This window comes from Festucalex cinctus, chromosome 1, assembly GCF_051991245.1.
Source record: "Festucalex cinctus isolate MCC-2025b chromosome 1, RoL_Fcin_1.0, whole genome shotgun sequence".
Lineage (NCBI taxonomy): Eukaryota > Metazoa > Chordata > Actinopteri > Syngnathiformes > Syngnathidae > Festucalex > Festucalex cinctus.
Window position 1 is genome coordinate 7,396,779 of NC_135411.1, and position 25,917 is coordinate 7,422,695.

General features: G+C 40.1%; 1 protein-coding gene across 4 annotated transcripts in view; it reads right to left on the minus strand.

Moving 5' to 3' along the window:
- Positions 1–414: 414 nt before the first annotated feature.
- camsap2b (calmodulin regulated spectrin-associated protein family, member 2b) overlaps positions 415–25,917 on the minus strand; it is a 69,911-nt gene continuing 44,408 nt past the window's right edge. For 3 of the 4 annotated variants that reach the window (XM_077514082.1, XM_077514111.1, XM_077514101.1), the window contains 16 exons: positions 22,913–23,003; positions 22,721–22,816; positions 21,478–21,547; positions 21,111–21,392; positions 18,204–18,891; positions 14,843–14,989; positions 14,546–14,762; positions 12,372–12,555; positions 10,677–11,310; positions 8,880–9,016; positions 6,966–7,180; positions 6,784–6,883; positions 5,418–5,483; positions 4,136–4,251; positions 3,946–4,064; positions 415–3,859 (listed from right to left, as the gene is read on the minus strand). In XM_077514082.1, coding sequence (XP_077370208.1) covers positions 3,560–3,859; positions 3,946–4,064; positions 4,136–4,251; positions 5,418–5,483; positions 6,784–6,883; positions 6,966–7,180; positions 8,880–9,016; positions 10,677–11,310; positions 12,372–12,555; positions 14,546–14,762; positions 14,843–14,989; positions 18,204–18,891; positions 21,111–21,392; positions 21,478–21,547; positions 22,721–22,816; positions 22,913–23,003 — 3,462 coding nt within the window. In that variant the 3' untranslated portion in view covers positions 415–3,559. The remainder of the gene's footprint in view (positions 3,860–3,945; positions 4,065–4,135; positions 4,252–5,417; positions 5,484–6,783; positions 6,884–6,965; positions 7,181–8,879; positions 9,017–10,676; positions 11,311–12,371; positions 12,556–14,545; positions 14,763–14,842; positions 14,990–18,203; positions 18,892–21,110; positions 21,393–21,477; positions 21,548–22,720; positions 22,817–22,912; positions 23,004–25,917) is intronic. The other variant, XM_077514091.1, reaches the window with a different exon arrangement.

The window sequence follows — 25,917 nt, forward strand, 5'->3', positions numbered from 1 at the left end:
GAACCATCAAAAAGCCCCAAACGGGTCACAATACTGCCTATGGGCTACCAATGACTGTTATCTTTGGGGTCCATTTAAACGCTGGAAATTTAAAATCATAGAATTCCACTTTCCCAAGCGTATATGTAAGGTACTTTGTAGTACAAACTGTACATGTTAACCCCCGAAAATTAAATATAAATGCATTATCATGTCGATTTTGTTTCCCCAGTTCTTCCCATTACATTTGGAAAACTCATTGAAATGAAAACAAAACAAAATCAAAGGTAATTTGTTACTTTTAGAGACATTAAATAATAAATGGTGCCAAATTGATCCCAAATACAACAGCTGGCTTAAGTAGAAGTCGAGTTACATAACGACATTAAAATACATAGACAGGAAATTAAATGAGCAAATGACGCACGAGGAATCTTAAAAGTTGCTGCATTTTAATAAAGCTCAAAGACTTGGGTGATAAAACACAACAAATGTACAAGATCTGTTGAGCATATTAAGTAAAATGAAACATACGGGTTGGAAAAAAATAGGATTGATATTACGTCATTATTTCAGTCTCTAAAGTCTTCATACGTTGCCTCCTCGCTTTCGTTTGACACCACGTACTCAAACTTCCTTCAACGCACCGTTTCATCAACTGTTAAATGTTACAAAAAATACTTTATGCCAAAATATATCTGTACGGTGCTTGATGCATACTTGAAGATCAAGAAAAACTTTATTAATACAATTAACAAAAAAAGGGGAATATGTTGTGAAATTCATTTAAAAAAAAATATTTACAATTGTGGACAGTCGGAATCTAAGACAAGACAAACACTGCGATCGTGTTTCCGTTGCACAACGAGGGATTTTGTCAGACACTGACACATACTTTTTGGATTTTTACCAGAAAAGAACATAATAATAATGATGATGATGATGAATAAAATAGCGACATAATAAAAAGCCCCAAATGAAAACACAGAAATGATGCGTATGGATGATAAATTAGAAAAGCTACTCAAAGGCTGCTCGAAGTTCACTTGCAATTATATACAAATAAATTCAAGACATTTACTAGATTTTGTCGCTCTGGATAAAATTGCCTCGAAAATATGTTAAGACACGTTATAACAACTGAAATAAATAAGTCCATTCCACGAAGGGTTATTGATACTCAATATGATCGCTGGAAATGGCAAAACACTCTTCTTGGCACTTGAAACACGCACAAAAAAAAAAAAAAAAAACATAGCAAGAGTTGTACAGGCCGCTTGGAAGTTCGAACTGATCCCTGATCAGACCTGGCGGGCCCTTTTGCATGGCCTGCGTCCAATTGAACTCAAACAGGCGCTGACAAAAACCCCCCAAAACAAAACAAACAAAAAAAACGACACGATCCATCACGACACATCCCGGCGACACAAAACAAGCATAAGGCCGCACATGATCAACCACGCTGCCTCTTTGAGGGGCGGGACATTCACTTGGGAGTTTCATCGAGGCATCGATTGCCGATTTTTGTTGTTGCGTTTTGGCACGTGAGGGAAACATGGCGTCCGTTTGAAATCCTACACGATGTCTGGGAAACTCATTTGTCTTCCACACATTCCAGTTGTGATCGTACAATTCAAAATGTTTCCAGCGTGGAAAGCGGTTTGAACATTTCATTCATATTCTTGACATCCCGATTAAGGTCCATGTACTAACTAGTGCACGCTCTACTAGTGTCCATACTAGTAAGACCATTTTAGAACTGTGTTTTATTAGGAATGTTTTCAACTACTCGTGCCACATTTGGCCTACTAGTACAGAATTAAACTGTGTTGAATGAATACGTCACTACGACGCTCAGTGGAAGGCAGTAATGGGGGGAAAAAAGTTACTAGTGACACAGTCGTATAACCTGTGCACTCTAGTCCTGCTACTAGTGAGCGGAATTGTCTATTAGTCAATCATACAAGTACACGGACCTAAAGATGGAATAAGTACTATTTCATATCGTTTAATTTTAAGGTCCATATACTAGTACACTCTCTGTCCTCACTAGTAAGACAACTTTGGCATACTGTTTGACCAATGTGTTCTACTAGTACTACTAGTGAAGCAAAACTGTGCACGGGGTAACAACTGCATCCGCCCAGGACTACTAGTGACATTACAAAAATTGAATAGTTCATATCTGGAGCTTCACTATCAGTACTAGTAGCACATACATGCCAACTAGTGTGCAATGTTGCCTCACTAATAACATGCAGTTGTGCTACTAGTGTGCAGAAATGTCATACAGTAGTGGAAGGCACGTTATTAGTAAGACAGTATTTCTCTACTAGTGTGCCGAATTGTCTTTTAGTGAGGACAAAGAGCATACTAGTACATAAACTAGATATCAAGTAAATACTCTAACATGAGCGTAATATCCATCTTAAGGTTCTTATCCTACTAGTACGCTCTTGTTCTCGCTAGTAGGACAACTTTGATAAACTAGTAGAAAAACTACATTAATAGTGAGGCAAAACTATGCACGAGGTAACGACTGTGTCCTACCAGGACTACTAGTGACATTATACAATTTGAATCGTTAATATCTAGAGCTTCACTATCAGTACTAGTAGCATACAGATGTCCACTAATGCACAGTTTTGCCTCATGAGTAACATTCAGTTGTACTACTAGAATGCCAAAGTTGTCCTGGTAGTGTGCAAAGATGTTATACGGTAGTGGAAGGCAACATCGGCGAGTAGTTGACGCTCACCCCAAAAGGTTTGTAATTGCATATAGAGGCCACAAGATGGCAGCAAAGCACTTTTAAAAGGTAGACAACACTACGGCTTGACTAAGTGAAGCTCCTCCCCTCATCCGATTGCAATATTTTTATACATGGCTTTGGTCCGAGCACAACAGTGAATCCCCCCAAAAAGCTGCAAAAAGGCAAATTCACTGTAGTGGAAAAAGACAGTTGCTCTACTAGTGCACTGAATCGTCTTGCGTGTGAGGACATCGAGTACATGGACCTTAACATGGATCTTAACTCATTCACTCGCCGCCATTTTCACAGAAGCAGTCCCGTTCGCTCCCGGCTGTTTTACTGGATTTTGACTGATTTTGCAAGGCCCACAGAATATTGTGTTCTATTGCTATAAAAACATCAAAAGAAAGATTAAAGTCTCTTCTTTCATCAGGAAAAAAAAAAGGATGTTTCTATCTGTTTCAGTTTTTCAGCAATTAGCATTAGAAGAGAGCTAAGTTTCATCAGTTTTCACAAATCTATTTAAAATTGTAAGTAATTGAGCTTTTTTTCTACATGGCCCTGGTTGATCTCCTTTGCTCTGCTGCCACCTGCTGGCCGTTTGTGTAATAACTACCATTTCTGCAACCGTTCTTTGCAGCTGAGAGGCTGCATCAAAGCCTTCTGCATGCTCTAGCATTAAAAAAAACACGTATAAATACGTCTTTGGGACACTTAGAACATAAAAACAAAAAACGTATTTATACGTTATTGGGAGCAAATGAGTTAAGGATATCAAAAAAATGCTCAAAGGGCTCTCCAAGTTCCAGAGACTGTTGCCGTCTGGAGCTACTTCAAGTGCATCTTTTTGGGCGTGCCGTGCTTCTTGCTCTGCCACAGGTGACCGGCAATGGTGATGGCGTCCACGCTGGCCGACATGGTTTTGGCCGGGATCTGGCTGAACTGCTTCCTGTCCGAGTTGTACTTGTAGAGGCGCTCGATCATCTTGCCGGTGACGGTCTTGGGCCCGATGCCGGCCAGCCGCGTGATCGCCTCCGTCTCGGGGCAATACGCGTACACCGACCGGAACTGGCAGCCGGCGTCGCGGAACAGCACCAGGAAGTTGTTGGCCTCGGACTTCTCAATTTCCTGCAATAAAGCAAAAAATATGTGATGTAAAATGTGGACATAGACGCGAAATCAGCACCGAAACGCCGAGACGTCCTAAAACGTACATCGATGATCTTGTTTTTCTGCCCTTCGTTGACCTTTCCGGCCAGGCAGCAGTGCGCCAGCGCATTCTGGATGATGTGCTTGTTGGACCTGGCGCTGGGCTCCTTGTATAGTTTGGGGCCTGGATTGCAACAACAGAGTGTCAAGTTGATCACGAAGTGGCGTGAAGTGAGCGGACGCGATGGCTCATACCGGTGTACTCGGTGTTGGACGGGGTGGAGGAAGTGGTGGAATCATTTTCCCAATCCTTTTCTCCGTTACGACTACCGGCAGAGGGACACGAGGAGAAACCCTCAGCAGAGTCTGGCCTGGAAGCAGGAACAAACACAATGCGGTTGGGTCATACAATACATGAGGTATATATACTGTACAGACGCTTTTTGCACAGACGAGGAGGATGTGATGGGAATGGGCCCGAGTGCATCACAGAGTCGGACAAAGCTGTGCAAGGAGCCGCTGGAAGGCATGTTCAGCCGAGCAAAGCAAATCTTAGCGGTGTCAACATGGATTCTGTTCAAGCAACAGTTGGAAATGCAGCGCACATTGGAAGGAAGGAAGGAAGGAAGGAAGGAAGGAAAGGAAAGGAAGGAAGGAAGGAAGGAAAGGAAGGAAGGAAGGAAGGAAGGAAAGGAAGGAAAGGAAGGAAGGAAGGAAAGGAAGGAAGGGAAAGGAAGGAAGGAAAGGAAGGAAGGAAGGAAGGAAGGAAAGGAAGGAAGGAAGGAAGGAAAGGAAGGAAGGAAGGAAGGAAAGGAAGGAAGGAAAGGAAGGAAGGAAGGAAGGAAGGAAGGAAAGGAAGGAAAGGAAGGAAGGAAGGAAAGGAAGGAAGGAAAGGAAGGAAAATAAAAAGAGAAAAAGAGAGAAAGAAAAAGAATGAATGAAAGAAAGGAGTAAGGAAGGAAAAAAGAAAGATAGAAAGAAACAAAGAAAGAAGGAAGGAAGGAAGGAATCAAGGATGTAAGGAAACAAGGAAGGGAGGAATGAAGGAAATAAATGAGGAAGGAAGGAAGGAAAATAAAGAGAAAGAAAAATAATGAATGAAAGAAAGGAGTAAGGAAGGAAGAAGAAAGAGAGAAAGAAACAGAAGGAAGGTAGGAAGGAAGGAAGGAAGGAAATAAAGGAAGTAAGGAAGGAAATAAAAGAAGAAGGAAGTAAGGAAGGAGGAAGGAAGGAATGAAAGGAAGTAAGGAAAGAAAGGAAGAAGGACGGAAGGGAGGAAGGAAACGAGGAAGCAAGCAAGGAAGGAAGGAAGGAAAGAATGAAAAATAAGAGAAAAAGAGAGAAAGAAGCAAAGAAGGAAGGAAGGAAGGAAAGAAAGAAAGAAAGAAAGAAAGAAAGAAAGAAAGAAGGAAAGAAAGAAAGAAAGAAACAAAGAAGGAAAGAAATCTGAGATGAAACAATGTAAAGCAAAGCAGAATTGACATGAGACAACAGCTACCAGCTCATCTGGTGTTGACAAATTGGTCTGACCACTGACCTTCCCTTTCGTTCTTTCGGGGAGTTTAGAAAGAACGGAACGTGCGAAGGCGCAACTTTATTGCCTCTGAGGGAAGCACGCAATCGAGGGAAAGGAAGGAGACAAGGACACAACAAACAGATCACGAACCCACCACACAGTTTACACCCTTCTAAACACTTGTTAACTTTGTAAATTTCATTAGAAAAATGGCCACACATATAAAGAATTTGATTTATTTGGAATTTTGGCAGTTTTGGTCCTCCATATGTTTAACTCATTCAATCCCAGATATTTTCACATTTCGCAATCCCGTTCGCTCTGTTTGACTGGATTTTGACTGATTTTGCAAGGCCCACAGAATATTGTGTTCAATTGCTATAAAATCATGGAACCTATCAAAAGAAAGATTCAAGTCTCTTCTTTCATCAGGAAAAAAAAAATATATCTACATCTGTTTCAGTTTTGAAGCAATTAGCATTAGGATATAGCTAAGTTTCATCATTATTCACACTCCTGGTGAAAACACTGACATAAACAGCTTGTTGCAACATGGCCCTGGTTGATCTCTTATACTCTTATGCTGCCACCTGCTTGCCATTTTTTTTGTTTAATAACAACAAAAAAAGTATGTTTCTATCTGTTTCCGTTTTGCAGCAATTAGCATTAGAAGGGAGTTAAATTTCATCAGTTTTCACAAATGTATTTAAAATTGTAAGTAATTGAGCTTTTTTCCTACATGGCCCTGGTTGATCTCCTTTGCTCTGCTGCCACCTGCGGGCCGTTTGTGTAATAACTACCCACGGCTGGGCGATATGGCCAAAAAAATAAAATCTCGATTTTTGCAGTCATTCAGCACGATTACGATTTTAATCGATTTTAACCTAATAAATCCAACAAACGTTTACTTAAAGGTTTCATTTATTCAAAAATAATTCCTGTGCAAAATGTTCAGACACCAGTAAACGTATACCGATTCTAGATCAGTTTTAACACAAAATTACATCACATAAAAACATTTGGATGTAACAGAACATAAGAACAACAGCTTTTAATCGTCCAGAAGACAAAATTCGATTTCACGATTTAGCAAATTTTCGATTCGATTTTTTAAAATGACGATGTATCGAATTAATTCGATTTATTGCCCAGCCCTATAACTACCATTTCTGCAACCGTTCTTTGCAGTTGAGAGGCTGCATCAAAGCCTTCTGTATGCTCTAGCATAAAAAATACAAAAAAACGTATAAATACGTCTTTGGCACACTTGAAAAAAAACGTATTTACACGTTATTGGGAGCAAATGAGTTAAAGAGTTCAATGAGCAAAATGTCAAAGCACACAAAACCACATTAATTAAGACGGAAAAGTGAGAAAAGGGCTTCACCTGTAGCACTTCCTGTTATCCTGATGGTTGCTCTCATTATCGGTCAGATTGAGAGAGGCCAATGAAACGCTGGACACCGAGTAGCCTCGAGGACGCACGCCTTCACAACGATGACATCACGCAGGTGAAGCAGCATTTGACACTTTTTTTTTTTTTTTTTTTTTTTTTGGCGTTTCACCCACCTGCTGCTCTCACAGTGGGAGGGGCCGACTCCACGACGTCCCTGTGGATGGACTTGGGCCGCGGCTTCTTCTTGAGACTTCCGCACCGCGGCTTGACCACGTGATCCATGTCCTCCATCAGCTTCAGCTGTTTTCTCCTCAGATACTCGTTCTTGATGTATTCTCTCCTTTCCTTCTCCTCGTCCCGCTTCTGTTGCTCTTCCTCCGCTTTCAACCTAGCGCGCGTATTTAAAAGTTGTTGCTTAAGTAAAACGATCAAAACAACATGTAGCTTAACACAGTCTAACTCAGACTTCATTGGTTCAAAATTTTTATGTATTAACTCTTTTACTGCCACACGTTATCAAAAAAAAAAAAAAAAAAAAAAAAAAAAACAGTGCCAGACGGTTTCGAGCATTTTCTCTCATCTTACAGAATATTATATTTTTACAAATACAAGGTGCGTACCATATGAAAGATCACATTCCATTGTTTCATTAGAAAAAAAAAAAACATGTTTCTACCTTATTACGTTCTTTAGTAATCATCATTTGAAAATAGGTCATTCGAGTGACATTGAGCGAAAACTGAAAAGGAGAAAACAAGCTTTTTGTGAAAAGATACGTTTTCGCCACAACAGTGACTGACACGAATATTTTTTTGTTTAGTGACACTCTGTAAATTAGGTTTAATGTGACAAAACGCTTTGATCATTCACGTTTTTCACGCAAACGTTCAATTTCATCAGATTGCGTCATGTTTCTTTATAATTCCATTACACGGGAGGCTCATTGAAAAGAAATACAATGCTGCCATCTGCTGGCCAAAGTTAGTGGGACGTTTAGATTCCACAATCCATTGACCAGGGCTGCACTTAGAGGTTGCACTGCCCATTGATTTAAAAAAAACAAAAAACAAAAAAAACGCAATTGACGTCATTTAACGTTTATGGCGGCATACATTGCGATTTTACTAATAGTTATTAAACGTTTTTGGCGGTCAAATTACTAACAAGTAATTAGTGTTAATTGTGCCAACGAAAAAATAACAAAAATCATTCCCTCAGCACACATTTTTTTTTACCGGACTAAAACTAGACTCGACTAGACTAAAACCCTCATTTATAAACAATAACTGGGATTAAATCAGTACGCATTTTTGTCAACTAATGAAGACGAGTTGAAAATGTACAACAAATAAAACCTGGACTAAAATCTATGGACATTTTAATTTAATTCAACAAAAACGAGAGGAAAATGAATTGATTTGGTAACATCTTGTCTCTGCTAATCTGTCATGTGACACTGTCATGTGACATTGTCATGTGACACCCCCCCCTTCCAAATCTGCAGCTAGCGAGTGCTAGCGACCGCTAACTAACGCCGGTTACTACTTACTTACTAGCTGATAGCATGGAGCCATAATAGCCACTTGTTGATATACTGTAATTGTGTGTGAAATTATTTTTCATCAAAAAGATGAGAGAAAAATTTTATGTGAAATCGTTTTAGTCTGCTGACAAAAAAAAAAAAAAAAAATACAGGGGTAAAATGATTCTCCTGACTAAAACGTTGACGGTTTTTGTTGACTAAAACTAGACAAATAAAGCATCGGTTTCTTGGACTAAAATAAAAACTAAAATGTTTGATTTATAGTCGACTAAAAATGAACTAAATAAAAACGGAATGAGGTTGACTAACTGTGATAAAAACTAACAAGCGCTACTGAAATTGGACTAAAACTGAGAGCCAATTTTAAAATGGCGCATAACACTACAAGTAATGCCTCTTTTGTTCATCTATTATTATGATGAATGATCATAATTTCAGTATATGTACTTTCTGTGGCATTTTTATTTGATGGTGTCGGATTTTGCTCATGTCAAATGTGCGCCTTGGCTCACTAAAGCTGCAGAAAGTGTTTTTGGAATTGGACCTTGCAGCTTCCTTCTTCTGCTCCTGGTCCAGCTCCTGCTGTTGCTTCTTCTCCTGCGCCTCCTTTTCCCTCCTCAGCCTCTTCTCCAGCAGAGCTGCTTTCTTGGCCGCCATGTCCTCTTCGCCTTTCACATCATCCTGGTGTTCCATGGGTGGAGGAAAAACAAACAAACATCTTCAGCATTGTCAAGGAAAATACTTCAAATTAGGGGTGTGAATTGCCTAGTACCTGACGATTCGATTCGTATCACGATTCACAGGTCACGATTCGATTCGATACCGATTAATCCCGATACGATTTTATAAGTCGATTGTTGCGATTTTTTTTCATTCAAATTTAGAAAATACTAATCAGTAAGCTTGTAGAGTGTAAGATTTATATGAAAATGTATTATTTATTTATCTGAAATTTCAGTCTTATAGAGGTTGTAATCTGTTTCATGTTTGAACAGCATTAAAATAAAATATTAAGGCTTAATGTTCCGTTCATATAACATTCTTCCATGCTCAAGGTGTGAATCCTAAAAAAAATAAAAAATAAAATAAAATAAAATAAAAAAAATAAAAAAATCGATTCTGCCCTTATTGAATCGATTCGAGAATCGCGCGATGTAGTATCGCGATATATCGCCGAATCGATTTTTTTTAACACCCCTACTTCAAATAATCAATATCGAATCGATTTTCCCTTTCAAGCCCGATATCAATTCATACAACCATGAAGCGATTATCTTAATATCTCTTTTCCCCCATAAATTCTTAAGAAAATATAGAATTATACAGGACGATTTCACTTTTTTCTAGACATTTACTGCTCACATTAATTTCACAATATTTTCTTACATTTATGAAAGACCTGACTTATTGCACTTTAAGATAATTCTGAGTCTTTTTAATTTATATTTACCGTATTTTCCGCATTATAAGGCGCACCTTCAATGAATGACATACGGTATTTTAAAACTTTTTCCATATATAAGGCGCTGCAGTAGAGGCTGGGGTTACGTTATGCATCCATTAGATGGTGCTGCGCTAAAGGGAATGTCAACAAAACAGTCAGATAGGTCAGTCAAAGTTTATTCATAGATTACAAAGCAGCTTTCTGACAACTCCATTCACTCCCAAAATGAATAAACAGCTGTTTTATTATTTTCTCTGAGGTAAAGCATTAGTATTAGCTAGCGATCCAAGATGGCGGGATCTCCGATCGTGCAGGGTCACCGATAGCGTCTTGACAGCGAGACCTGTTGCGGCTCAAGATTGATCCATATATAAGGCGCACTGGATTATAAGGCGCATGGCCAGCTTTTGAAAAAATTGACGGCTTTTAGGTGCGCCTTATAGTGCGGAAAATACGGTGCATATTTTGAATTAATTATGAAAATATGCCACAATAAATCAATGTCAGATTGAAGTGAATCACATCGGATTGGGAAAAAACTCTTGTGAACTCTTGTGAATCAAAATCAAATCGATTGAGGAAATTAGAATCGATACGCAGCCCTACTTCCGAGGAAGGCATTTGACTACATTTTAGTGAAATGACTATATGAATATTTATTTAAAAGTCCATTAATTGCCATTGTATCTCAAAAGAGTACCCCAGGGGATATGTTCCAGAGACACCCGCTACATGTGAAATAGGCAGCCCAGATAAAACATTAAAACAGTATTCTTAGCCCTGCCAAACACTTTGAACATATTCAAACTAAACATACCCTTAAAACACATCTAACATATCAAATAAGAGTCAAAACATCTCCATGTTGTGGCGCAAGCGACTCGTACGGCAACTCACCTTGAAGAAGAACCCGCAGCACATCTTCTGGTCCTCCGCGGTTTCTCCAGCCGCCTCCTGAGCTTGCTTGTCCGGAGGACAGACTCCAGACAGTGCCACCTCCACCAGTTCTCGCTTGTCCTGAGGGTGCTTGTTGCCTTGGATCTCGGACGTGGGCTGACACAAGACCTCGGAAGTCCTTGACGATTCGTTCCTCCGTCCGCTATCGTCTGCCCGTCCCGATGCTTCTTCTTTCTCTTTGGGAGGCTGAGGATTGCCTGCGCAATTCTTCTCCGCCGCCTCGTCCTTGCTCTCGGGGCTCTTCCGGCACCCCGATCCCTCGTCTGGACTCAAGTAGGCAAAAGAGCTGGTGTGCGTTTGGCTGCTGGCGAAGCGCCTCAACCTGGGCAGGCTGTCCACCGAGGTGGGGGCGTTGAGCATCCGGTGGATGGGCGTGATTTTCAGATCGCTCGGCCGCGCCGTCCGAGGCGTCCTGGTGGCGTGGAAGGAGGCGGGCCGGCGCTTCAGGCCGGCGGCGGGACGGCCGACGGGATTGGCCGAGCCGGACGAGGACAAAACGGGGGACAGGGAACCCACCGATCCTCTGGCCGACGCGCGGCCCGTCACGCTGCTGCTGCGCAGCTCGCGCAGCTGCCTGGGGAGGGGAAAACACAGAAATGATTACGCATTTTGAAATATTAACATCAATTAACTCATTGACTCGCAGCCATTTTCACGGGATCAACCCCGTTCGTTTTACTGGATTTTGACTGATTTTGCAAAGCCCACAGAATATTGTGTTCTATCGCTATAAAAACAAGGAACCTACCAAAAGAAAGATTTGGATCTCTTCTTTCATTAGGGAAAAACAAAGTAAATCTGTATCTGTTTCAGTTTTGCAGCAATTAGCATTAGGATTTCATCATTATTCACATTCCTGGTGAAAACACTGACATAAAGAGCTTGTTGCAACATGGCCCTGGTTGATCTCTTGTACTCTGCTGCCACCTGCTTGCCATTTTTTTTGTTTAATAACTACCATTGCTTCAACTGTTCTCTTCAGTTCAGAACCTCTGTATGCTCTAGCATAAAACAAACACACGTATAAATAAGTCTTTCGGACACTGGTAATATTTAAAATAGAACGTATTTATACGTTTTTGGGAGCAAATTAGTTAAAAAAAAAATAGAAACACTATAATTATGTAAGTTCCTTTTGGACCAAACAGAATTTATAATAATACAAATTTATTTATTTATTTATTTTGTTTATGTTGATAAAAACTTGAAGTTGGAGTGCAGCTTGGACTAGGACGATTATTTATTTATTTATTTTTTGGTACAAAACAAGAACATGTTTAAATGTATAAAAAAAATATTTAAAAAAAAATATGAAGACAAATAAATTCTTTGAAACACTAAATTTAATAGAACAAAATTTATTAAATTAATGATTTTAAAATTTAAAAAAAAGGTGCAAATGTACAAATTTAAACAACTCGAAAATAAGTAATTATATATATACATAGCAACGATTGTGCTAATTTTGTAATTGTGGAGTGTAATAATTGAAATTGTAAATGAATTTTGATTGCACAGCCCTACTAAAAGCCATCCAAACCAGCATTCTCACTATAACCAAAGAATAAAAACAAAATAATATCTTTCATCAGCCTCTCATTGGGTCACCAAGCACATTGTTGTTGTTTGGGCTACCTGTGCGGCGACGGCGCAGGGGGAGGGATGACCCAGGCCTTTTGCTGCTCTTCTTTCATGGACATGATGCGCTCCTGCTGCTGAGCCAGCCGCTGCATCTCCGTCTGCAGGAAGCCCAGCGACGTGTTCAGCCTCTCGATGGAGCGAGTGTACTCCGCGAGGTCCGTCTCCCCTGGCGTGAAACCTGTCGCGTCAGTGCAATTCACATGTGAGATTCTGAAGGAAAAAGACTGCAGGAGAGGTCAACTGTGATCATCGTTTTTTCAATGGAAAAAATATCATCAGTTTTTTATTCTGACCCTTGGATATTTGTGTGATGCATTGTAATGATTACAAAGAAAGTTATGTTTTCATCTCATGTCACTTTCACCAAACCGCTAACTAAAATGGTCTCAAACCTCATTAAGCAGTAGAAATATGACTTTTTTTTCTTAATAAATAACTTTAAAAAAAAATCAAAGTGGCCCTTGCAGCTTTCTATTTTTCTGTCTGAGGCCCTCAGAGGAAAAAGTTTGGACACCCCTGCTGTACATTATATCAACAACTTATAATTGCTTCATTGATTTTTACCACGTTTAACTCATTCACTGCCATTGACGGAAAAAGACGTCAAATGATGCATTTTTTCGCTGGTCTGGCAATGAATGTGTTAATAAATAACTTTAAAAAAAATCAAAGTGGCCCTTGCAGCTTTCTATTTTTCTGTCTGTGGCCCTCAGAGGAAAAAGTTTGGACACCCCTGCTGTACATTATATCAACAACTTATAATTGCTTCATTGATTTTTACCACGTTTAACTCATTCACTGCCATTGACGGAAAAAGACGTCAAATGATGCATTTTTTGCTGGTCTGGCAATGAATGTGTTAACCAATCAGCAAATAAATAGTTTAAAAATAAAATTAATGACTTAGCAAGGGTAAGGTGGGGCATATTATATTTGTGATATAAAACAGGGGTGTCAAACTCATTTTTGTTGCGGGCCACATTGTAGTGTTTTTTTCAGTTATGTTATGACTGGAAAATTGCATCAATATGTGATTGCGTATTCATATGACAGTGGTTCGGGATTGGGACTGGGCTGGCCCGCGCAGAGCAAAATATCTGTGTATAATTGACGTTCAGTATAAATGCATTGGTGGAGGAAAAAAATAAAAATAAAAAAATCTTTAAAAAAAAACTAACAAAAAAAACCACGATAAACCGCTAGTTGGCATTTTCCACAAAAAAGGGGGGTTGGCTCCTCCATAAAAATAAGATAACAAAAAAAATATTGAAATAATAATAATAAAAAGAAAAAAAAATCAGTGAATGAGTATGCGGGCGTCCACTTTAATCCAAAAAAAAAAAAAGATAACTGGATTTACAATCACAAATCAAGAAAATACTTTGTTCGATTATAATTTAATAATTTTTTAAAAAGTGATGGATCACTTGCAACATCTTCATGTCATTAAAATGTAAAACAAATGAGTCACTGAGAGCCAGGGTGTGCTAACTGCGTTTTTCTCATTTTGCAGGATAGTTCTTTAAAATTTTGCGCCTTCCACTCAATGATTGCCACTATAAGTTTAGTGCAATAACGGTCTAATTCTCAACATTTGCCAAATCTATCAATATTAACTAATTTGCTCCCGAAAACATATAAATATGTTCTATTTTAAATGTATTAAGTTTTGCAAAGACGTATTTATACGTTTTTTGTTTTGTTTTCTTTTTTATGCTCGAGCATACAGAATACTTTGATGCAGCCTCTCATTTGCAAAGAATGGGTGAAAAATTGGTAGTAATTACAAAAACGGCCATCAGGTGGCCGCAGAGTATAAGAGATCAACCAGGGCCATGATGAAAACAAGCTGTTTCCCCACAATTCGAAGCAGAATTGTGGATAATGGTGAAACTTTGCTATATTCTAATGTTAATTGCTGCAAAACGGAAACATAAATATACTTTTGACTTTAATATTTCTTTTGATAGGATGTTTTTATAGCAATAGAAAAGTCTGAGAGGAAAAATTGACTGTTCCCTCAACGTCACTATTTAGCATTCATCAGAAAAACATCAATTTTCTATATTAACTTCTGCACTTAACTTTGATAAAAATTAGACCCTTTGCTTGGATAAACCTGAGAACACTGCATTCAAAATGGAGATGAAACCTGCTAGCTTGCTTACCGCCTCCATCCTCACAGGGCGATTTGGGAGCGGCACCGTCAGGCTTGCATCTCTCCGCCCTCTCCATGCCGCCGAAGCTGCTTAGCGTCTTGACGGAAGGCGTTTGGGCCCCGCTTGAATTGGGACTGAGCGGGCTCGTGACTCCTTTCCGTCGCACTACGTTCAGAAAGGCTGTTCGGCCCATCTTCTGACGATGCCGCGTGAACGCCTCCTCCACCTGCGGGAAAAGATCATTTGACTTCTGCCAGCAATGACAGGACGACGTCAATTTCAACAACTTTTTTTTTAATGTCTTACTTTCTTCTTCTGGGCTTCAATGGCTCTGCGCTTCTCCTCCAGCTTCATCCTCAGCTGGATCATCTCTGAGGCTATCAGGTGGGAGGGGTCTCGGGCAGGTGGTGTGACGGGAGACGGCGACGTGATCGGCAAAGGAGGCGTACCGATCTAAACAAAAGGCAGTGAGCAATTGATTTCCAAGGTTCAACACAGGATCCGATTTCACTTAACTCATTTGATCCCAATAACGTGTAAATACGTTTTTTTTATGTTCTAAGTGTCCCAAAGACGTATTTATACGTTTTTTTTGCTTTATTTTTTTAATGCTAGAGCATACAGAAGGCTTTGATGCAGCCTCTCAACTGCAAAGAACAGTTGCAGAAATGGTAGTTATTACACAAAGGGCCAGCAGGTGGCAGCAGAGCAAAGGAGATCAACCAGGGCCATGGAGAAAAAAAGCTCAATTACTTACAATTTTGAATAGATTTGTGAAAACTGATGAAACTTAGCTCTCTTCTAATGCTAAGTGCTGCAAAACGGAAACAGATAGAAACATACTTTTTTTTCCTGATGAAAGAAGAGACTTTAATCTTTCCATGCTTTTATAGCAATAGAACACAATATTCTGTGGGCTTTGCAAAATCAGTCAAAATCCAGTAAAACAGCCGGGAGCGAACGGGATTGCGAAATGTGAAAATGGCTGCGAGCGAATGAGTTCATTGTTCCAAAAATGATTGACTCATCTATCCATACCAATAGCAGGCAGAACAATTGAATGTTCATAATTTCATAAGTTCCTTCATTTTCCGCTGGAGTTAGGTTCCAATATGTGACAGCCGCAAAGTAGTTAGGTTTATAATTTACATTTCTTATAAATGTTTCAAGGCTCTAAAACCCCTCACCACACAATTTATACATTTTCTCACATTTCCCTCTTCTTTAAACATTCTCAATGTTCAAACCTTCATAAATTTTATAAAATAAGTATATTGCTGTAAAAAAAATGCATGCAAAATTGCACTAAAAAAAATCTGCGATATAGCGAAGTCGCGAAAAGTGAACCGCGTTATAGCAAGGGAACACTGTATATATTTCAGTATTATTATTTTTAATATAGTATTGTTTGAGAAGCAACACTCATTATGTAAAGCTTCAGTGTGGAATTGGTTGAACAAAAAATTATATAGTGACTCCCCTGCCTCATTCATTGTATTTTTAAACTATCCTCCATTACAAACTGAAAAATTCGACCATTTGCCTTTTCTGAAATGCTGAAGATGCCTCAAAATGGCGCCAAAGTCCCATTTACTTGGAAAGTGGCCCTTTAGCACCATCTAGTGGCATTTTGGTGTCACAGACCTAAGTTGAAGTCCGAGGAGAGGAGCTTTTGGTCTGTTGAATAGAAAAGTAATAATGCATAAATAAAGTAGTGGTTTGGCGCCATCCTGTGGCATCTATGGCATCAATTCTTAGCAGATTTGTCTCGATAACTCATGAAGTGGGGGATTACTGTACAGTACTTTATTACATTTTTACTAGGTGTTGTGTTGTGAGATTTTTCTTTTGTAAAACGTGCACCTTGTCTCAATAAATATTGTGAAACACTATTGCTATGCAATATTACGATATATACCGCCGTGTGACATATATAACTCTCATTTATATCGTTCTTTGGATGTGTGGTGAATTGGGTTAGCTCTGTAGCTACGCTAAAAGTAGCATCTGAAATGGTAACCGGTAACACGTCAACAACAGTTGCGCTCCGATTACGTCAGCCTTGTGGCTCACTCTCCAGGCATGATGTCCAATCGATTTACAATCAATCCAAACATTACACAAAAGTCAGAGTAGCAGAATGTGTTGATTAGTCATCCCTGCACCTGAGGGAGTAACTAGCTTAGCGTTAGCTACTAGCTAGAAATGAGGCTATTACAACACAATGGGGATGGATTTAAAATGGGACTTAACTCATTTGCTCCCAATAACGTGTAAATACGTTTTTTTAATGTTCTAAGTGTCCCAAAGACGTATTTATACGTTTTTTGTTTTTTGTTTTATGCTAGAGCATACAGAAGGCTTTGATGCCGCCTCTCAACCGCAAAGAACGGCTGCAGTAATGGTAGTTATTACACAAACGGCCAGCAGGTGGCAGCAGAGCAAAGGAGATCAACCAGGGCCATGTAGAAAAAAAAGCTCAATTACTTACAATTTCTAATAGGTTTTTGAAAACTGATGAAACGTAGCTCTCTTCTAATGCTAATTGCTGCAAAACGGAAACAGATAGAAACATACTTTTTTTTCTGATGAAAGAAGAGACTTTAATCTTTCTTTTGATAGGTTCCATGTTTTAATAGCAATGGAACACAATATTCTGTGGGCCTTGCAAAATCAGTCAAAATCCAGTAAAACAGCCGGGAGCGAACGGGATTGCGAAATGTGAAAATGGCTGGGATTGAATGAGTTAAGTGGTGGGGTGGGGACAATTTGGGTTTTGCTCTGTGCCAGGTTAGACCGCGGGATCCCGGAGATTAAGTTAATTTATTTTCATGTGCCAGTTATTTTAATGAGCAATCTGGATGGGCGAGTACCGATACCAGGTATCGGTATCGGGCCGATACCAGCCTTTTTTCAAGTACTCGTGACGCAGACGAGTGCAAGCGAGCGATGGCAGAGGGGGAAGACGTTAAGTGAGTCCTCCTTGCCGGTAAGTGGCGCTAGCTTGCAGCGGTTTTTCACCCAAACTTCACCGGTTTGGAAATACTTCAAAATTGTGAATCTTACACTAAAAGAGCATTTTTGTGTTTTTATTTTGAGCGTTCGGACTATTGAAGAGTGATTGTGCAGTTGTTTTTTTTTTGGTCAAAATTAAAGGAAATATATTTGTTTAAAAATATCTTTTAGTGATCTTTTTTTTTTTCCTTTCTTTTTTTTTTTTTTTTTAAGTACTGCGTTTGGCTGGCAACCAGTCCAGGGTGTCCCCCGCCTACTGCCCAGAGCCAGCTGAGATAGGTGCCAGCACCCCCCGCGACCCTTGTAAGGAATAAGCGGTCAAGAAAATGGATGGATGGATGGATGATTTTTTTTTATTTGTCAAAATGTACTACTACTGGTATCGGCAGTTAGTATCGGTATCGGTGAGTACTGAGGGTCTGAGTATCGGTATCGGTCTGAAAAAAAGTGGTATCGAACATCCCTAATGAGCAATGTGCTAGGCTACACTTTAATACGTTTGAATGAGGTAAGTGAATATGGATTTGTAAGCATGAAGCTAAAGCGCTATTTACTATTTTAGATCCAATTGGGAGTTTTCATTTGTTGGCTAACTGAGATTTTAGGTGAAAGGCTGATCAACACATGATGAAGAAGATTGATCAACACAAACCTGTGCGTAACTGCTCCTTGCTGGGGGTTTACATGGCGCGTTGCCATCCGACCTCTCCGGTGTGGTTCCGCCACTGCTCCTTCCCTCCAACTTCCTGAACTTCTGCTCGGCAAAGCTGGTCATGCGCACCACGCCGCCGCCGGAGCCACCGCAGGACGAGGCGGGGCTCACGGTGTGAGATCTGGCCAACGCGGGCGCCCAACTCCGGTCTTCTCCATCCCCTCTGCCGCAGCTAGATCCCGGGTTTGACTCGCCGACGCCTTTACGCCGGCCCTCCCAGTTCCTCTCCCTCTCGGGGAGGGGGCACGAGCGCGTCATGGTCTCACAGTCCGGGTCTATGTCTGAAGAGTCCCTCAGAGATGAGTCCTCATCCAAGCTTTGGATTTCCTCCGTCCTCACGTGGATGCCCGTGTCGTCGGTTGACAGCGAATTGGGTTCATGGTCATTGAACCGGGCCTTAGCCGCAGCCGGGTCGTCTCCTTGACCCGCGGCCCCCGCGGGTCCTGACGGTCGGGCATCGTGGAGAAAGAAGCCATTGTCTCTGTCTCCCAGTCCCAGGCTGGCGTGGGGCCTTTCTGGGTCGTGGATAATCTTTAGCGCCTCCTCGATGCTAGGAGGGGTCGGGGGGCTGATGCGCTCGCTGTGGTTACCATGGTGATTGTTGTCCGGGAGGTCTCCATTGGGATGCCTAGGGTCAGGGAGATGGCTTGTTTAACTCATTTACTCCCAATAACGTATAAATACGTTTTGTTTTGTTTCAAATGCTCTACGTGTCCCAAAGACGTATTTATACGTTTTTTGGTTGTTGTTTTTTACCGAAGGCTTTGATGCAGCCTCTCAACTGCAAGACCGGTTGCAGAAATGGTAGTTATTACACAAACGGCCAGCAGGTGGCAGCAGAGCAAAGGAGATCAACCAGGGCCATGTAGAAAAAAAGCTCAATTACTTACAATTTTGAATAGATTTGCGAAAACTGATGAGACTTAGCTCTCTTCTAATGCTAATTGCTGCAAAACGGAAACAGATAGAAATATACTTTTTTTTTCCTGATGAAAGAAGAGACTTTAATCGTTCTTTTGATAGGTTCCATGCTTTTATAGCAATTGAACACAATATTCTGTGGGCCTTGCAAAATCAGTCAAAATCCAGTAAAACAGCCGGGAGCGAACGGGATTGCGAAATGTGAGAATGGCGGCGAGTGAATGAGTTAAAGTGGGAGTCAACCTTAAACATTTCTTGACAATAATAGGTTGTTATATGTGACCTCACTAGTTTAATCTTCTGATTAAAATTACTTTTTTTTTTAATATGAGTTGTGACGCAAAATCCAGCCATATTCATCCATTTCAGGGCGCGGCCATTTTGCCACTCGCTGTCGACTGAAGATGACATCACAGTTGCTCAGGGCTCAGGCAACAACCAATCACAGCTCACCTGTTTTCTGAAGCTGAGCTGTGATTGGTAGTTACCTGTGACCTGAGAAACTGTGATGTCATCTTCAGTCGACAGCAAGTGGCAAAATACGATAAAAACGGTTGGATTTTGCTTGCTGCTTAACTCATATTCCACTAACCCATTTTCAACCAGAATACCAGATTTAAACTAGTGGGGCTGCATAGAACATATTATTATTATTAAAAAAAAATAAAAAAAATTGTGTGTGTGGTTTGTGACTTTCCCTTTCAGATTTGGAGACTTTATACATGGATATCGATTATCGGCCGGGCCGATTATCGCCGCCACTATTCAACATTTTGACAAATATCGGCATTGGCATTTTTGAAGATACGACTGATAATAAATCAATTAAAAACTGTTTATTTCAGGGAGCTATTTATTCAAATTTTTCGCTAACTAATAAGAGATGTTGACACTGGGAACTCTCTGTACCTTCGGTTTTTGTTTGAAAATAAAAGTAAAATAACTGAAAATTTAACTTTTTAGATATTTTGGAAAACTTTATTTACTATAGAAAATGATAGGGAGTATTTGTTTAAGATGTCTTTCTTTTCTTTTCTTTTTTTTTTTTACTTTTTAAGACATGCTAATGACCCTGGGAGGTCCCTGAACTTTTATTAAGAATTTTAAAACAAAGATGTCTATTCATTAAGGTTTGAAAATAAAATAAATAAAAAAAATAACTCCACTATTTTGCAAATCTTAAAAGTTGTTCAATAAACATGCTTACAAAATGTCTAAGTTAAGATTTGAGGTTTGCTTTGTTTTTTTAGGCCAATAATTTCCCTTTTAGTGAAAATGAATATTGGTTCCAAATATCAGTTATGGTCCTTAGGGACTACTAATAATCAGAATTGGTTTTGGCCCTGAGAAAAACATATCTCTACTATGAGAACTTCTGACGTAACAAATTTCCTCAAATTACCTTTAATGATGTTATCCTTAAAACCCCTTCAGACCCACAGATGGTTGCAGTGGACATGACAAATAAAACGCAGAATTTAGATGATGTCAACAATTCTGGTTCATGATTGGATCTTAACTAACCAATCACAATCACAAGTTGATTTGCATGATGTTCATGTTAAAAATGGCGCATATGAGCTTGGTAAGTTTACAACACGTTACAACCATCCTGGCGTCCACTATAACAACTAACCCCCCCCCCCCCCCCCCCCCCCCCAAAAAAATAATAATATTAATAATCCATGTTTGTTCTTATGTGGGGGAAAAAAAAAAAAAAAAAAAAAAGAAAGACTCAAAATCAGCAAAAAAATAAATACGTAAATAAATGTGCCCAGCAGAAAAAAAATGCGGGTCTGAAGAGGCTACTAATTAATGATAACATAATGCATGAAAGCAAGCCAAAATTCAAACCCAAAGCCTCTTGACTGTGAAGCAGACGCTGGTGTTGTCATACTTTTGGTACTTTTAGGTCATTTGACGCACCGGCTTTGGTTCTTGATGGAGAAGGTGTTGTTCCTGCCCAGTGGTTTGCGAGGGCTGAAGTCTCCCTCATCCTCCGCCATGTGTCTACTTTGTCCATTCACGTTGACGGGCGTGAGGGGCACGTGGCGCTTCATGCCACCTCCGGGGGCATAGTGAACTTTGAACCCGAGGCCGTCGCTGCTGGCGGAGCGGGTCATGCCGCGGAGCGGCGGCGCGTCACTGGGCGGCACCGCGGCGTCTCCGTCCAGAGGAATTTCAAAGGAGATCCCGCGGGTGGACGAGCTGAAGGAAAAAGATAAAAATAAATAAATAATTATTTATAGAAATATCTGTTTTAGAAGTGAAGGTGTGGAATTGAGGTACAAACCGTGTCTCCTGTGGCCAAGTCCCAACACAACCATCCACAAAGGACATCGAGGTAGATCTCTTTACTACGCCTAAATCAAAAGGAAAGACGAAAGTTTCAAAAACACAGCAATACATCAGCAAATAATTGACAACCCCTCTAAAAAGTTTCATAATGCCTACAGATGCCACAAGATGGCAGCAAAGAAGCATTTTTTTTTCTATGAGAGTCCTCTCTCTGGTCTGTTTCAAAGTGGAAGTCACCCTTAAACAGTTCTTGCCAATAATATGTTATATGTGACCTCACTAGTCTAAACATGACATTTTGATTAATATTAGATTTGTGGAATAAGAGTTATGAAGCAAAATCCAGCCATTTTTCATCCATCTCAGGGGGCGGCCATTTTGCCACCTGCTGTCGACTGAAGATGACATCACAGTTGCTCAGGGTGAGCTCAGGCAACAACCAATCACAGCTCATCTGAAGGTCAGATGTGATTGGTGGTTCCCTGAGCCCTGAGCAACTGTGATGTCATCTTCAGTCGACAGCAAGTGGCAAAATGGCCACCCCGAGATGGATGAAAATGGCTGGATTTTGCTTCATAACTCTTATTCCACAAAGATAATATTGATCAAAATGTCATTTTTAGACTAATGAGGTCCCATATAACATATTATTGTCAAAAAAAATTTGGGGGTTGATTTCCCTTTAACTTATTTGCTCCCAATAACGTGTAAACTTTTTTTTTAATGTTTTAAGTGTCCCAAAGACGTATTTATACATTTTTTTTGTTTTTATTATGCTAGAGCATACAGAAGGCTTTGATGCAGCCTCTCAACTGCAAAGACCGGTTGCAGAAATGGTAGTTATTACACAAACAGCCAGCAGGTGGCAGCAGAGCAAGGGAGATCAACCAGGGCCATGTAGAAAAAAAGCTCAATTACTTACAATTTTCAATAGATTTGTGAAAACTGATAAAACTTAGCTCTCTTCTAATGCTAATTGCTGCAAAACGGAAACAGATAGAAACATACTTTTTTTTCCTGATGAAAGAAGAGACTTTAATCTTTCTTTTGATAGGTTCCATGCCTTCATTGCAACCGAACACAATATTCTGTGGGCCTTGCAAAATCAGTCAAAATTCAGTAAAACAGCCGGGAGCGAACGGGATTGCGAAATGTGAAAATGGCTGCGAGTGAATGAGTTAATAAAAGCTCCTCCTCTAACATCAACATAGTTCCTTGGAACCAATGTGTATATATACCTTCATCAGAGACATCTTCTGGGCTATCGGGCGTGTCCACATTGTTCTGCTTGGAAACAGGGGCCATATTTCGACGGGAGGTCACAGGCTGACAGGCTGTGGGGTCAAAAGGCTTACAATGAGTTTATATAATTCCACTTTGTTTATCAAACATGCTGCTATTGTTGCTGATCGTTAAGGTGCAGACTGTACCGTTCGGGTTAAAGACTCTGGGACGTACGAACGAGGGCTTGACCACTTCGAACCACCAGAAAAGCTCAGCCAGAAACACCAGGTAGTTACTCTGCAAGAACACACGGGCGCACAATTAATCAGTTACATTTTGCATGTCAGCATACAAATGAATGGGGGAAATGTAAGCGTTAGTTTCATGTCGTTTGCAAACTACAACCACAATAATAAACATTAACATGGCAGTCAAACCATATGATTGCAATATGTTCTTATTTGTGCTGCACCTTTTTCACAACATTCCTGTTTAAGGATGCTGGATGATCACGATTATTCGCCGAGCCATTTGACTGATCTATCAGGTCAAGGCTTGTGTTGCTAGGTAACTGGATAAGAAGTAACAGCACGTGTCCTGTGAAATCTGTCCATGTTTGACTGTCCGGGGTGTTTAATGATGACAAGCCTCCTGAAGGCAGTCAAAATTTCCATCTGGAAAATCAGTTTCTGCATGTTAAACAAGCACAATTGGATGCACGAAAGCGCGAAAAATTGCTAACGATAAATCCATTCGTACTGTAGAGGCCAAAACTGATGATTTATGTGCAGGCGTCCTTTTTCGGGGATTTAACAAAAATACATATATACTTTTCATCTTTGGTTAATAAATTAAACACAAGTTGGTCATTAGATGCTTGTTAGAAATGAGAAAGATGCAGAAAAATGGTCATGAGAATTGTCATCATGTCACTTCTAATGTAAAGTGTACATTAAGATTTGTCGCAAATGTGTCTCCGGCTTTGGGTCATAAGACAAATAAAAATAACAAACCATGATGTGAGAGAGATGGACAGAGAACACCCACACATGCTTCACTTGTATCACATCTTCTGTTCCTCTTGATCATAAGTCCATCCATTTTATTAAAAAAAACATTTCCATTTTTCAAAACAGTACAAATTTCAAAATGCACAAACAAATTGATTATGATTTAGTGAACTTAAGTTTGGAACATGTAAAAAAAAAAATAGCAGAGAGAGAGAGAGAGAGAGAGAGAGAGAGAGAGAGAGAGAGAGAGGGGAGACAAAAGAGAGAATGGAAGAGAGAAATGAGAGTGTGACATGAGAAAGAAAGTGCGAGAGAGATGAGAGAACGAGAGAGTGTGAGAGATGAGAGCAAGAGAGAGATTTGAGAGAGAAATGAGAGCGATAGAGAGAGAAATGAGAGAAACCGAGAAAAAATTAGACCGAAAGAGAAATATAAGAGAGAGAAAAATGAGAGTGAGAGAGTGAGCTACAGAGAGAGAAATGAGCGAGAGAGAATGAGAGAGAAATGAGAGACAGAAAGAGAAATATCAGAGAAAGAGAGAGCCAGAGAGAGAGAGAGAGAGCAAGTGAGAGAGTGAGAGAAAGAAAGAGAGAGAATGCAATAGAGAAATGAGAGTGAAAAAGACAGTGTGAGAGAGATGAGAGAGAAATGAGACACCGAGAGAAATATGAGAGAGAAAGATGGAAATGAGAGAGGGGAAGATACAGAGAGAGACATGAGTGAGAGAGAGAGAGAGAGAGAGAATTAAACACAAAGAATCAGTGTGCTTTCAGGAAGGCCTACAAAAAAAAAGTGTATTTATTTTTGAGCGATAACATTTCTGAGTATTTTGACGGCATGATAAAGCAACTAGCAAAGTAGTTGCAGATTAATTTTCTAATCAATTAGTAATTAATTAATCGATTAATTATTAAACTTCTAGTCCAAACTCGTAGGAAAAGGCAACAGGCTACTACCTGTTTGGGTAGCTTAGCAACCAGCGCCAAGAATGGACACGCTTGCGCTTGGACCACTGTTGTCCTTGTGCCATTCCTTAACATTACGAAAATCTATTTGCAGTGTGAAAAGGGTTTAATTTTGGAGGGGATCAGATAAAAATTGTATGCCATCTTTTACCCAGAAAATCAGCTGGGGAACCCGTGACCTGAACAAGGAGAAATAGAATCAAAAAGGACCTGTGTGCAAGTGTTTTTGTGGATCACGTGAGAGTGAAAAGCATGTTGAAGACAAAACAAACGTGCTTTGGGCGAGATCACAACGGTGACGTTTTCTAGTGTGAAGTCAGCTGTGCCTCGGAATGTTTCCGCCCACCCACCGTTGGACCACGAAGACTGCGCGGATTCGTCCTGTTTCGACGCCACATAGATCTTATTACACAGCAAGTTGGCACCGATTAGCCGTACTAGCCACAAATCGATGGCTGCATTGTGCGTCAAGCTGCCATGTTTTTGTTGTTGCACAAAAGCAAGCAGGGATGACAAGGGGAGCGAAAACAAGAGAGTCGGGCAGAGACAGGCCACGATTTGGGAGGGTTTTTTGTCCTCTGTGCTACTGATGGTCGCACACAGACGGTCACATTCATTTTGCCTGGCGGCGCGACGAGACTCGCTCTGGCAACAAAAATGTCTCCGCGCCCTTGCATGCGCATGAGCCGCCACACAATAACAACTCCAGTTTGAGTTTTTCCCTCGCATGACTCATTCTTCCCTATTGGTAATATCCCGCTGTCTCTCTTCTTACTCGCCAAAACAACTGTTCTTTGAATGCCTTTCAGCTGAGTCCACACTCAGAAACCATCAGTTTCCACATCATTATCTCATTTGCTCCCAATAACGTGTAAATATGTTTTTTTTAATGTTCTAAGTGTCCCAAAGACATATTTATACGTTTTTTTGTTTTGTTTTGTTTTTTTTATGCTAGAGCATACAGAAGGCTTTGATGCAGCCTCTCAACTGCAAAGAACGGTTGAAGAAATGGTAGTTATTACACAAACGGCCAGGAGGTGGCAGCAGAACAAAGGAGATCAACCAGGGCCATGTAGAAAAAAAGCTCAATTACAATTTTAAATAGATTTGTGAAAACTGATGAAACTTAGCTCTCTTCTCATGCTAATTGCTACGGAAACAGATAGAAACATACTTTCTTTTCCTGATGAAAGAAGAGACTTTAATGTTGATAGGTTCCATGCTTTTATAGCCATA